This window comes from Gallinula chloropus (assembly GCF_964237585.1).
Source record: "Gallinula chloropus genome assembly, chromosome: 2".
Lineage (NCBI taxonomy): Eukaryota > Metazoa > Chordata > Aves > Gruiformes > Rallidae > Gallinula > Gallinula chloropus.
Window position 1 is genome coordinate 126,654,955 of NC_140086.1, and position 15,172 is coordinate 126,670,126.

Consider the following 15,172-nt stretch of genomic DNA (forward strand, 5'->3'; position numbering starts at 1 on the left):
CAGTCTCAATACAAAATAAACTTTCCCAGAACATCCTCTGGACTATTCTCTGTTATTTCCCTGACTGCTCTGACTTAGGCCTACACAAAAAAATCTGGTACTACATTTACTTCTCACTGTGGCTTAAAGTTAAAATTCACTTTCTGGTTCCTATTTATAGCATTCACAGTGTCCAGTCACAGGAATGAACTGAACGAGGATGAGACCCATCTTCATGGCATCCATGCCTCTTGTGTATTACAATACCAACTGAATCCAAACCCCCTTGAACGGAGGACTTCGTGCTGCTGCACTGCTCTCCAAAGGACTTCCCCGTGGCAGTATGCCTTCCCTAAAAAATGTCATTGTAAATGGATTTAATTTGTTTCAGAGGATGAACACGTTTACACATCAGCACATTCAGCACTGGCACAGGCTGCCCAGAGAGGCTGTGCAGTCTCCTCCTCTGGAGACATTCAAAACCCGCCTGGACGCGTTCCTGTGTGATTTAGCCTAGATGATCCTGCTCTGGCTGGGGGACTGGATCTCTTGAGGTCCCTTCTAATTCCTAACGTTCTGTGAATCTGTGATTCTGTGATCAGGTCAGATATTACTACTGAGAAATCCAAACCAGTATATAATCAGCCACTGCAGATACGGGAACTCAAGAGGTAATAACTATACTAGAAATGTCCTAGAGTGATGAGGATACACACAAAAAAACTGGATTACTTTTCATGCTCAGTATATGACAACAAATTCACTTCCAGCTTCCCCAGCACAAACCAGCTCTAGTTCGCAATTAGCTAGCCAGCACACTGAACACTAAAATCATCAGTCACACTGCAGAAGTTTGCTTACACATGGCAGTAAGTCAACTCAGCACAAACACTGGACTCAAAAAAAAGTTTTGTTTGACAGTTCTTGCTGCCTTACCACCTGGGAGATGAAAATACCCCCATGTCAGTGCTTACAAGACTGCATCTCATATGTAAAAGAGTTACTAATTTTACATCTTCAGATGGCTGCTTACTGCATGAAATTCTCTATTTATCATCATGTAAATAAGCCCTTGTCCATACAATGCTATGGGATACGGGTGCATGAGAGGAGGAGATCAAAGAAAGTCCACTTCAAATGAGAAGAACGAGAAGAAAGGGAGGCAAAACCACACTATCCCAACTTCAGACCCATGAGAAGAAAGGGAAGAAAACATGCCATAACGCAAATTGAGACCCATCCACCAAAGACTTGGCAGAAAAGAGGAGCTTTGCACTGTGAATGGAAGGATAACAAACTTGAGCTGTGGTGAAGGGTCAGCGGGAACTAGTTTCATAATCCTGTGGAATACGCTTGAGCATACGTGGACAAAGAAATATAACTTCTGAACAATTTTAGAAGCAGTTCCTTAGTTAGCCAGTGTGTGTGTATATATATATTTAAAAAAACAGTTATATAATATATATATTTACACAGTGAAACCATGTGCATTCAGTACTTAGAAAGCTTTCATCGTAAGGTCCAGTCAACATTAGTTTGGAGCCAAGATCACATTAACAGGATATAAACTTTTCAGTGGGATAGTAATACATAGTGAAGCATAGAAAAATAGAAAATGGTCTCTAGACAAAATACTTTTTCTCTTAGATTTGACAGAAAGACTGGTATTGATTTCAGCATTTTTAAACTGAATGCTTACCTTTTCAACAGGGGTATTTTCTTCACTCGTGACACTTGCTTTTCTTGATTCATTTTTTGTTCTGCTCAGCCTTCGGGACACTTTTTCTCTCAGCAAAGTGGCATATCCAATGTGCTCATAGATTGGGTTTGTTGTCATTTTGGAAATATACTCGGAAGCCTTTGTTTCTATATACAAAGTTATCAAGCCATCTGTAACCAGATCATGGATTGATTCGAATCTTTTCTCCCCGACAAAGTGCTTCCCATCATAGAACAATCTGTAGTTTAACGTCTGATTACCAAATCTGCAAATACCAGAAACAAAAATGCAGGGAGAGAAGAAAAGAGAGGGGAGAGTGTGAGAGAGTGAGAGAGAATTGACACTGGCAAAACATGCAGGAGGGAATTTCACTGACAAGTCTAGTGATTCGGATTACATCTGGAATATGCACACAGCTGTGACTGGATCTCTGTGGAGAGATTGACCCAAGTTCAAGCCCAAACCAAACTCTATCAATGGGTCCGGGCTACAGAACCAAGGCCAACTCTCTGTAACAAGCTGTCACCCACACGTACATAGTTTAAATCCTAACTGGACTACTGCAGCAATCAGAAATGCATGTCTGCATTGACGAGACCATGTACTGGGATGCCTAACTGCATTAAGGACTCTTCCATTCCCTCCAAAATTTCTGAGGTACAGAAAGCAGATGCTTAACCATCGGCAGCATATTTAAAGTCAATAAAGAGAGATGGGCATCTCTAGCAAGTAATTAAAACCCTAAGGATCTGAGCATTCTCTGGCAGGAAGCCAGGGAGACTGAGCTCCTTATTCAGGGACCCAATTAAACACCCAAAGATCAGTGGGATAACTCTGGCCCTGTTTATGGCAGGTGTAATCTATGGGTTTGGGTTTTTTTAAAGTGTTTTAAAAAGCAAAGTGCTGTAGTAACACATTCAGTTCATAACACTGAGGTTGAAATCCCACTCAATTAAAGTATTCAAAGAAACAACAATGGGCAAAATGGTCCTTATATTGCATCAAATGTGCATGTTTCTGCACAGTTTGTTGGGCTTTCAAACCCAACAGTTTAAGCCTCTTATTTTTTTTGTCCACATTTTTTCATATGAATTCCCAATTTATAATAAAATTCAGGATTTGATTTTTGAAATAATTACCCAGATGGATTTTGAAATCATGCTGTTGTGTCAAAACAACAGGCACTTTGCCATAATCCTCATCCTTTAGTAGTTCTTTTGATTCTTTGTTTTGAAATCTCTCTCCAAAACCCTAAAAAACTACGTTTGTTCTTTTTCAGCTGACAAAAGTTGCTTTTAATTTACACCACTTTTTAGTTGGCATGAGTCACCATCTTTTCCAGCTCTACCATCTGCACATCAATATGAATTCCGAGGATGATTTCAGCACTGTATCACAACTACTCCAGATAACTCCTTAAAAGACTTTTCATTCTGGCTTGCCAGCAGAAGGGTAAAAATGCAGACTTTTATTTTATGTATATCCCACAGGAGTAATAATGCTATAAACATTGTAAAATATTGCCAAGGATGTTGTTTTGTCAAAACCCCACAGAATACCTTGTCCTCTTGCCGCTAACCCACAGCAGCTTTAAGACTCTTGCGTGGGCAGGCTTTGAATGGCACAGCTAAGCCAGGAGCAGCCGTATTTTCAGGGAAGTACACCTATGAGGGGCAGTGAGGTTGCTGCTTGGGCTCCACTGAATCTTCTGTTCGTTCTGTATTTGTACAGCAAGCTTGAATTCCAGTTAGGGGAAAAAAAATGGAAGTCCGGTATGCTGCCTTTGACAGCTGGTTCAGTCACACAGTTTTCAAGGAGAAACTCCAGCTCTGCAACACTCTAGGTTGTAAAGTCTACTCTAGGTAGAAAAAATTTTGAAAACAGGCACAGTCTGCTTCCCTAGCCAAGTGCTGAGGGACTGACTGAATTGCTCTAGTACTGTGATGATCGAACTTTTGACAAGAGGGAGTAAAATCATTCTGACAATGTGAAGTGGTTTCAGTAATGGTGGACACAGACAGGACTCAAAAGAGACTGACATCATCTTCTCTATTAAGCACATTTACATTTGCACAATAAGCCTCTATTATAAACAGCATTTACCTGAGAGCAAGAGTATAGCAGCCAGGTTGCCGCTGGCTTTCTCTAAGAATATACGCTCCTTCTACGCCAGCCAGTATTTCATCTGCTTGCTCCCGGGAAATGATCCCGTGAAACCTACGGGGAGACATTTCGGTGAGTTACAGAACAAACTGAGTAGTAACACCTTTCCCTCCACCCCAGAAACCATCTGAAAACTTCTGCACTGTAAAGCATCATGGTCCAAGCCATCAGGTCAGCGTCCAAGCACCTAGAAGTGGCAGGGTGGTCTTCAAGCCTGGGCAAGTCCCGCAGAGAGACTGAGCAAAAATTACACCGCGTGTGCAGTTCCAGTCAGTATAAACCAGAACGACACTTCAGCTGCACCCAAAGACTGGTATGTATCAGAAACAGCGTGGCCAGCAGGTCCAGGGAAGTGATTGTGCCCCTGTACTCAGTATTGGTGAGGCTGCACCTCAAGCATTGTGTTCAGTTTTGGGTCCCTTGCTACAAGAAAGACATTGAGGTCCTGGAGTGAGTCCAGAGAAGGGCAACCAGGCTGGTGAAGGGGCTGGAGAGCAAAACTTACGAGGAGCGGCTGAGGGAACTGGGGATGCTTAGCCTGGAGAAGAGAAGGCTGAGGGGAGACCTTATTGCTGCCTACAATTACCTGAAAGGAGGTTGTAGAAAGGTGGCTGCTGGTCTGTTCACCCAAGTGACAAGTGATAGGATGAGGGGGAATGGACTCAAGCTGCACCAGGGCAGGTTCAGATTAGACATTAGGAAAAGCTTCTTCACTGAAAGCGTTATCAGGCATTGGAATAGGCTGCCCAGGGAGGTGGTTGAGTCACTGACCCTGGATGCATTTAAAAGATGTGTAGATAAGGTACTTAGGGACGGTTTAGTAGAGGACAGGTATGGTTGGACTTGATGATCTCACAAGGTCTTTTCCAACCTAGTGATTCTGTCTAGAGACCTCATGACAGAATTGAAAACCAGGCATAAAGGCACTTTGTTAAATGGAGATGACTTCTAATTAAAATGAGAGGTCATTCTTACTATGTTTGCTTTATTTTTATATTAACATTGCTTCTTCAAATTTGCAAGGGAAACTGAGACAAAAAAGAGCAACAATTATTCTACATTCTATTCTGCATATACTATGGCAGAAGACACAGCGTTGCCTTGTGAAAAATACTTTTCTGTGTATTTCAGTGAGTTGCTCATTCAGCATTGGAAAGAAAGCAATACTTCTCCCATTCTTCTGTTATCACTGCTCTAAGAAAGAAGGAAGCCCTTATTATAATTAAGCTTATAATAATCAATATTTAGCAGTGATCGCTCTATAAGCACAAATGCAGTCTTTACAGTCCTACACACATTTTGGTAGCTGATAAGTCTCCAAGGGTCTCCTCAGAGGTTTTGAAAGTTTCTATTTTTGCTGCTGTCTGGAAAAAAGGCATTAAAAATGTCCTGGCCTTCAGCATTTTCTCTTTTCTGACAACACATACGAAGTGGCACATTTCTAACGCTGCCTCTGGCTTGGTAGTGAAAGAGAAGAAAACCACATTGGATGTAAATACAATTGTCATTCCATTCTCTTTTCACAACTACTACGTGTTGGAAATAGTAGGTGATCTTTCCAGAATTACCTTCTGATCAAAATGTTGCATATTGATTCACACTTTCTGTCTGTAGTGGTGGGGACATAATCATTTACTGCCAAATTAAATTACATCAAAATTAAAGCAAACATCCCTAGATTACATAATTTAGGCATATCTTTACCAGTAAACTCACGGCAATTCCTAACTCTAGTTACAAATAATAACCATAGGCCATTTGCCACCAGAGGCTCATTATAAAATATAGCAGGCTTTAACTTGGATATTAGGAAGAAAGCTTTTCTGGTGATGAATTTAAGAAACTGATGGGATGGGATACTTGGGGCACCTGTGGGTTGTAAGGACTGGGTAATCCAAGCTTTCTTATGGATGTTTTTTGTACATCTTTGTAACAGCATAAAAGCAGCTTGTACACAGCCCTGATCTCAGACACCTGCCTCTGGTAGCAGCTGATAGTGAATGCTTATGGAAAGAGTTCAGGGAGTGGTGACATATTTCTTTCACTTTATATCCCTGTCCACCCATCACTGGTTTAGCCAGAAGTTCTGTCCTATCAGCTGTGACTTTACCCCTCAAGAATCAGAGAATCTCACTTGTAAGCCCTTTAATATCTTCACACTTTAGGCCTTCACAGTACCTCATAGGAATGAGCCTGAGAGGGGGTGTTGTGGCCATCCCTGTCTCAGATGTCCACAGAGGAAGACCTGATCATTTTCCTCAAATGGTAGCAGGTGCAGCCCTTGCTGCCCTGTTCTTGCACTTTGCTGTACCTTCCATTTCTTCTATAACCTTTCCAAAAGGGAGGGAGGAGGGTGGGGAAGAAATGACCCAGACCACATGCACTACTTAAAATACAGCTACATTATGGATTTATATAGCAATATCATATATAGTAATATTTTCTGTTTCTTTGCCTAGAAATCCATTTCTCTTTCCAAGCACTACTGAGCACTGAGTCAAGTGCTTTTATAGGACTGTCCCCAGTGGTCCTGAAATCATTCCAAGCGATAATAACTAATGTGATCTTTCCTGGGACAGTTCATCGATGTGACTTCTTACAGTTCCTGCCAGCCCTGCTTCTCCACAAACCCAGAGTATGTCAACAGCCAGGCAGGCTCCTGGATTGTAGATTGCTATAATGGTTTTACACATCCTATGTAAAACCTTCCCTGAGGAAGCGCAGTGGGTTACTCAGGTAGGTACTGTCTTCAGCTCCGTTGTACTCTAGTGGCTACATCTGAATTCCCTGTTGTCAAAGATAATACTTTAAAAATGAAACTCCAGTAATTAGGGGCAAAGTTACTGGCTCCTGAGGGTTTTTGATGGTAGAAAAGGATCATTAAACACAGATGATGTGTCTGGGGTGCAAGAAGAAACAGAACATGGTATCTAAGTAATTTAGCCTGCAATAAGGGCTCGGGCCCCCGCAGGTTCTCTGGAAGAGGCCAAACACCTGATCTGGGTGGTTATTGCAGAGGCTTTTCCTTTCAAATTCACCTGCCCGCCTTTCCACACCAGCGCAAGATCCAGCCCCCTTCAAGCTCTTCCTTGGCAAGAAGACTGCCAGGCACGAAGGAATTACACTCTAGAGGCCTGCTATTTCCCTCACAACAAACCCACAGCTCGTCTCTGGGTATTTCAGAGCAGGTTTACGAGTTTAGCAGGGAGAACAGCATTTACACATGCAGCAGGATAGGTAAGGTGGGGAAAGTATAGAAACATACACAAAAAGACAGTGAGAGGCAAGCTGCTTCTTCCTAAGCCATTGCAGGACCACAGGGAGGTTAAACCACAACCAAAATAAAAAGAAGAAATACTCCAGGCAATGAGGTATTTTTTTCCCCCCAAACAGTATTTTTGTCCTGAGAAAAGCAAAATAAACATACAGGCCCACAAAGCAGCACAGTCCATGGATTGTGAGCAGCAGTACTGGACTGTTACAAAACTAACTGTTAGGCCTGCAACATATAAATATGTTTTAGTATAAAGCATATAAATATGCTTTAGTTGAAGTTGAATATAAAGCATATAAATATGCTTTAGTTGAAGTGAAAGGTAAAATAAAATATTTTTCAGGCATCCATTGTGTCTTAATTTTATTTTTTTTAGTTTGAGATGAACAGCTTTTGGATACACCCAACAGATACTTAAAAGGGGAAAATACTTACTCTCTTCCATAATACTTTGGTCTGTTCTCCACCTAAATTTTGAGAGAAAGGAAAAAAATTAAAATGAACATACTCAATTTTAAATAAACTACATAAAAATAAATTAAGCTTATGAATAATAATGAAGACTACCACACCCATCTAAGTGATTAAATTCTGCAGATTCAAACTGTGACTGGTGCATCAGTAGACAGAATAACAGAAAAATTGAAACAGAAGAGGTGGTTTTACGGGTGGATTTCTAGGGACAATAAAACATATTAATGGTGAGAAAAATTGACATAATTGTATAAAAATACATATGATTCAAATCTGACCAAAGGGATAAAGAATGGTTTAATGCAGTTTTGCCAATCTAAAATTTATATTATAAATTAAGATTATTTTTTGTTATACACCCTTTAGCTTTTTAAAAACAGTTTTTGCCTATGTACAGCAACTAACCAAAGATTTTTAAAAAATCATATTCTTGGGAGAAACAAGGTTTCTGGATTTAGATCTCATCTTTTGAGTCTTGAGAACTTTGTGGCCTGATCCAAAGTACACTGAAAGTTGCTGGAAGACCCCCCCTGGTTACTTTAAAAATCTTTCAACGAGTTTTAGGAACGCCACGTTCTTATCCAGAAACTCTGCTTGCCTCTGACACTTCAATCCTTCAGCAAGTCTGCTCACAAAAAGCTGGTTTATCTTTCCTCAGCCTTTCTGCTTTGCCCCTGGCCCATGGGTCAGGCCGGCAGTGTTGGGAGGGGGGCACGGCTGCCCAGGCTCTCAGTCCCACCTTACCCAGCACACTGCTGCTGTCACCAGTTACTGCACACCCATCTTCAGATTTTAAGATGTGCTCATGCATATGTATGTGCTTAAGTGTCTTTTTACAAAGACCCTCCCTTTCTCTCTCCAGCTCTGGAGTTTATCAATAGTGTTATCTCACTGGGCTGCAACTTCAGCCTGCGTTTTTATGCATAAGCGTGACAGAGCCTAAGACAAGACAGACATGTAAGGCTCTAGATCATTAAAAAAACCCCAATGAACCCTGAGTGAATGCACACATGAGCAAAGCTGTCCGTATCAATGGAACTACTGCTTCATACACAGCAACATGCACAAAGACAATCTGTGGTTTCAAGACTGTTTCATCCTTTAGAATAAAAACCAGAGAATTTTCACCATTTCATCTGAATGGAAACAAAGACCCTTGCTCCTGTTTTTATTTTATCTCAATATTTTACTCATAAAAACCTTATACTGATGAAGGTTTTAAATTTCTGAAAAGGAAATGCATAAACGTGACATTTTTGATTCAATCATCTACGTGCCACACACTTAAACCGAAGCCGCTGACTTTCTACCCTGCAGTCAGTGAGGCTACAATACAGCAGCAGATGAACAAAAGTCTGTACAAGATAATGAGCATCTTCAATGGGAGACCTGTGGGAGTTCAATCAAGTCCTTACGGCGCTTCTTTCCCAGCTTGGCGTTTCTCTTCTAGCTCAGCACTAACAATAGCAGTACCGTACCCTCGGAACTCCTGCTTAGGGATAACACCTTGATGCAAACATCTCTGAGATCCGAGGGGCAGGAACAACAGGAAAAAGCAAACGCAGAAGTGAAGGGAGAGCAAAATCAGAGGACTTGCCAACTGCAGGTGCTGTGTTCCTAGGTGCATATATGGCAACTTGGAGAGGAAAGCGTATAGATTCAATTATTTTTAAAACTTCATATTTTTATAGGCAAAAGAAGGCTCAGAAAGGAGACTGTTCATCTTTAGTAGAGCTACATGACTTTATTATCTTGAAACTGTGCTGCCTTCCTGTCATCCTGACAGACCTTAATGACCCTCAAAGTGTATACATAGCTGGGAACTTAATTAAAAAATGGGTAGCAGAAGCTGGGTTAGGTGAGACCATTACATGCAATCTTCTCTTTCATGGAAACAAAGGCCACTCAGTACACGAAAATGGTGGCAAGGAACAAAAAAAACTTTCACTCTCACAGCACACCAAATAAAACCTTTACAGCCCAGAGGGTAAAAGCATGACTTTCATCTAGGATTCAGAATCTGCCTCTTTTTAAAAATGTGGATTTTTCTTGACTGCATGTTCGCACAGAATAAAACCCAACAATTTCAGTCTGCCTCAGAAAGATAAAAGAACTATCAGTACTAGCACTCGCCCTTAAAGCTACCTGCAAGCACAAGTTCCCCCACAATTATAACTATATATTTAGAAATACAGATATATAAACATATATATATATATATAATAAAAGCAATCTGGAAATAACTCCAGGAGCAAACAGAGGCACATTTTGTATCTTTTGTGTCCCTCCCACAACACCATTTTATGCAAAAATACAAATTTATCTGTGAAATTCTTATCATTAAACTACCAACTGACTTAACTATCCAGGACACTGCAGTTTCCACTTTTCCTGCCCCCCACGAGCTAAAAGGTTTGTTCTTCTGAAAATGCCCTCAAATCCCATGTTCTTCCCCTTCCTTTATTAAACAGAAACCTTCGCTCCAGCATCTTTTGTCACCCACATGGCTAAAGTGGGGCCAACTTCAGTGCTTGACTTCAGGCAAGAAAGATACTGTAGCATTCTCTGAAATTAAGCTCCACATCTGCTGGACCATCCAGGTGACACAGAATCTAAAATATCCTCTTCCATGGTCACCACAACCTTTATCCTGAAATAATCATTTTGCGGCTAACCAACTTCACTGCTAGGAACAAACACGAGGAAACAAAGTTACAGCAAGATGAAAGATCAGAATAACATCAGGGTCTCTAGATCAAAACCAGAATGTGGGACTGAACTTGGAACTAAACCAAAAGCCTGCACAATTGATGGAGCAGAGGCTTAAAAGTATCAAAGGAGCCAGCGGGTCTGTTTTGCGCCATCCGCAGACTCTGTACAAACTTCAAGGGAAATTCTATATATCCCAGAAGGCAAAGGTGACCGAAATTCAGCTGGGATTAGCTCTCCTTCGCCTGCTGAAAATGGTCTCGCGCACACAAAGTCAGGCGGATGTGCCTAAGAGTATTCTTAGTCGTGGAAAGAACAGAAAACCTGCAGGTAGAAAGGTGATTCTGAGGACACGGGCACTCAGGGTTTTTTCCATAGTTATGAAGAACACGTCCATCGCTTTCTATAGAGCCCTCACAATTTCTTGATGAAACAAGAGCCACTGTTCCCAGGTGGACCAGCTGCTGGTTTTATCCATCACTCTGGCTCATATTCCTACACATCGAGCATCGGGAGATATCAGAGGAGTTCAACCATTTATGACTCTTATGCTGATTGACAAAAACAATGTACCAGTGAAGAAACTTGATAGGCAAGTAATACGTCTTCACTAATGAAAATATGTTTTGCCTTAAAGAAGTCCACATCTTGTTTTTACTACTCCTATTCATAGGACAAATAAAATGGGTTCTCTCCCCCCACTAAAATTGGCAACTTTCAACTCAAATGAGGGATGGTAATTTTTAGCTTAGAAAAAGGTACTCTTGACATTCTCAAACCAAAAATGTTGCTGCGGAACAGGCATTTCTGGCCACTGTTCCAGAAACCAGGTGGAAAACATTGAGTTATGCTACTGAAATTCATAGTTGTATAAATTATGAATCATCAGTGAATGTCAAAATTGTTTAAAACTAAAGTCCAGATGATCAGGAAACAAGTAGAGTGAAACAGCCTAAAGCACAATCGACCCAGTACCCTTACAAACCCACCAACATTCAGCAGCAATCTTGAAGCATGCTCGAAGAAGTGAAACTTAGCACAGCTCTCCCAGTGCTCTCCAAAGACCTTTGCGAGCTCATGTCTGAGAGACACTGCATACTCCAGCTTTGACTACCAGCCTGCAAAACCTGATTGCCTCTCCCCACGTCAAAAAATAACCCTGATTTGTACACTTAGTCTAGTTTTGCAAGTTTTTTTCTCACAGTGTTACAGCATGTACTTCAAGATGTGAAATCGGTTGCAAGTGTTTGAAGTTTACACTGAGAATAGAATGGAGTAAGTCCTCTTCAAAAAAATACACTAGCGATCTCAGCTAATTCAATATATTACTTTTACATGGTTCTGAAGTTTACTGAATGCCCTGGGATTTGTGGCTCCTCTTTTGGTCAGGATGGTTTAGCCCTGGCATGACATCCTCCTGTTAATGTACAGATTATTGTATTAAAACCCTACACCACTCTCATCAGAGAGCTGCTGGGAATCACGCAGGCAGGAGGCGAGCATTCCCTAATGCGATAGATTTTCATTGCAAGCACTGACATCTAAGCCATACTGCACTGAGGATTTGAAGATTCCCTGAAGAATTGTTTCTCCCTAAGTAACTACCACAGAAGTAAGATAACCCTAATTTCAGAAAAATTTAATTTCTCTTCAGCTTTATTGCACAAGACATATTTCCTTATCCAGTGTCCAAAGCTGAAATCTAGAAATGCTGGAATGAAAATTTAGAAATCCCTCTAGGACAGCAATCTGTCTGTAATTCGTGGTATAACATGGTATATCTACCTATTTCAATCACTGACTTAAATCCATGAAGCAAATATAAAAGGGGAAGGGAATCAGTAAGGTGGGTAGTTCACCTGGCTCTCTGTTCTTCACCCCTGTACACAGAAACAGCAGAGAAACAAGATCTACAAGATATTAATGTTGGAGTGTTCCCTCAGAGCAGGCAGTGACGTGTTTATTCCAAAGGAAGTTGATTCTGATATATTTTCTGCTTGGAGCTATCCTAATTATTTTTTAGAAATTCTAGTTGCTTAGACATAAATAAACTTTTTGGCTCAGTTTGACATTAAAAAAAAGAGAGTTGGAAAAGAAGCTCTCAAGGCAAGCCCAGTAAAAACAGACTGTACAGAAAAGGAATTTATTGTCCAAATTGTTCAGCTTTTGGCAGAAATGTCATGAGACAACTATAAACTTCAGCCTTACAATCAACCATGGAAAAGAATTAAGGAAGATTTCAAGTCCCCGCTAAATGGAACAAAGCAAAAAAAAAAAAAGATGTTGTATTTCATTACCTCTGTAATGCAATTTTTTGCCTCCAAATTTTTCTTAAAGAAATTTCCACTTAGATCAATTAGAATGTCAAACTTTCCCTCCACACAGGACAAATTTATTTCACATCAATGACTCTTAAGCAGTTTACACTAGAACTTTCTTTTTGTGGGAAAATACTCACCTAACTTTTTTACTACCTTTTTACCACTTTCTTACCAGGCTGCCTGGCATCAATGTTTTCAAAGAGAAGCAACTCTTGCTTTGTAGACCATCATAAAGCCTGTTGCTAATTTTGTTAGCAGGAATAACAGCAACATAACATCTGTACTCCCTGGCCAAGGACAGGCCAATTCTAGAGCATTACTATGAACTCACATAATGAAAAATTGGGGTTTTTCCCTAAGATTTTCACTCAATGGCATTCAACATGACTGGTGGGACAGGCTTCGTATGACGAGCCCATCCAGCCCACGCTAACTTCACAATTATGTTAATATACTTTGGTTGTGTGATGAGGGAGGGCCAAAGACATTCCTCAGAAAGAAAACAGCAATGCACATATTCCAACTGTGTTGGCCATGTCAAAATCATTCAAAATACCAGAGGGGCAATGACTAGACAGGTCTCCACAGAAAAGGATCCTGGAGTCATTACAGACCACAGAACGACCATCAATCACTCATGCTGCCTGTTGCAAAAACTGCCCCAACCAGAATGCCATACTGAGATAGAAGAACAAGTGCACAGCCAGCAAGTCACCTGAGAGTCATCCTCAGTGTCCACCCAGAAAGCCTCTGGCTGCCACACTGAGTGTGGGTTTGGGCACCACATCTCAAGAAAGGCTGGAGCAAATCATTGGATTGAGCAGGGATGTAGCACATGTGAAAAGACAAGAAAAGAGGCTGGCCTACAGGGAAGACAACAGAGAGGGGCTGTGGCAGACAGGTACAAAAAAGAAAGCTCTCAGGTGGAAATAATGTGTTCTGTGTGCTTACTGGACATGACAAGATGTAATAGGCCTACAGCGTAGAAAAGAAGATAGAGCTTAGATGTTAGGAAAGTGTTCAAAATAATTAAATACTAAAAAAATAAGCAGAAGCAGTCATGAAATCTTCATCCTTGAAAGGTTTTGAGAGGAGGGTATGCATCTCTTCTTGTTGCAGGGATGACAACCTCTTGAATTTCTTCTGGCCAGGAGACACCATGATCCAGCCTATTTCTTTTCTCTGCCGGGACTGCTCTCAGGAGATAGGGGTTAGCAGGGAGCAGGCTGAATAGGCTGTATAAATCACATATAAACCCACAACAATAACATGTCTCTGCCCACTTCTGTGAGGCTGTCAGGACAGAAGGCAGCAGGGAGAGGAGAAAGACAAACCTTCAAGCGATAAACTGGTCACCGCTTACTTAAATAACAAAACTCAGCTTAAATCTATCAGCACAGCAAAGCGCCAAATCCTGCTTGTACCTCCTAACAAAACACTCTGCTGTAAAACTGACGGCAGTGGGGAGAAGGCAGGAGTGGAGTTTTGCATTACTAGAGAGAATATAAAATAAAGACCAAAGTGAGAGACCCAGAGAATGCTGTTATTAACTGCTGCTCAGAGCTGTGCAGCTCCTCTGCCCCGGCGGTGTGCTGTCAGCTACAGAGAAGGTAAGATGCAGAACGACCCCTTCGCAGACGGAGAATGCATTGCAGTGAAATACAAGAAGCTCGGCAGCTCCGGCTCTCACAGTGGCACTTACTGCAGGCTGATTTCCACTCAGTCAAGGTTATTTCTATCAGTTATACAGACAAAAAAAAAAAAAAAAAACAGGACAAAATATTTAAAAAATTGTGTGTGTGTGTTTGTTTGTTTACCTGCTTGTACCAAACTTTCAGAAGAGCTACTTTAAGGCATCCTTGATAATGGTATTTTTAACTTGCATTTGTTTACTATCTATGACCTTGAGCAAACGGTCCAGCAGCCAATAATCAATATATCAGACAAAACACGATAAACACTGGAAAGCAACAGAAATCTTCCCCAACACAGACTGCTATTACCACTAAACCAGAATATATTTATATATATATATATTCAGTTCTAACAAAATACAGCAAGATGAAATGAGAAAAGAAAAAACAAGTATTTTCTGACCTAGTAAAGAAAATAATATGCTCTTGATCATGAGCTAAAATAAATTGAAATTAATCTTAATCAAGGAGGCAGCTGCTAAATAGTCAGTGGAGACAGGGTCACGTTCAAACAACTTCCACAGCAAAACCAGGAGTCATCTGTTTTGTTATGCTGCTTCCATTCACACAGTAAGGGCATCATTAAATGTAAGAAGGTATATGAACGTTAACTTGAATGCAAGATGAAAAATTTGAATACAGCATTTAAACTGTACTCCCTCTTCTCAAGAATGATGTGTTGAGTCATTTGAATGGGAGAAAAAACATCCCCAGCAGGAGCAGCAGATACATGCAGTAAACCCTATCAAAGCTCTAAATGCTGCCTGCAATTCTGTAGCCAGAGAGAGGCACTAAAGCCCTCCTATGACACATGCCACAGTACATCTGCACAAACCTA

The 15,172-nt window shown here is 40.9% G+C and overlaps 1 protein-coding gene across 1 annotated transcript in view; it reads right to left on the reverse strand.

Annotated features, from left to right (window-relative positions):
* Window positions 1–15,172, reverse strand: part of CHN2 (chimerin 2) — a gene marked incomplete at both ends in the record, with an annotated part of 163,785 nt that overhangs the window by 64,607 nt on the left and 84,006 nt on the right. The window contains 3 exon segments of the mRNA XM_084260263.1: window positions 1,679–1,964; window positions 3,803–3,916; window positions 7,572–7,603. Of these exon segments, the coding sequence (XP_084116389.1) occupies window positions 1,679–1,964; window positions 3,803–3,916; window positions 7,572–7,603 (432 nt within the window).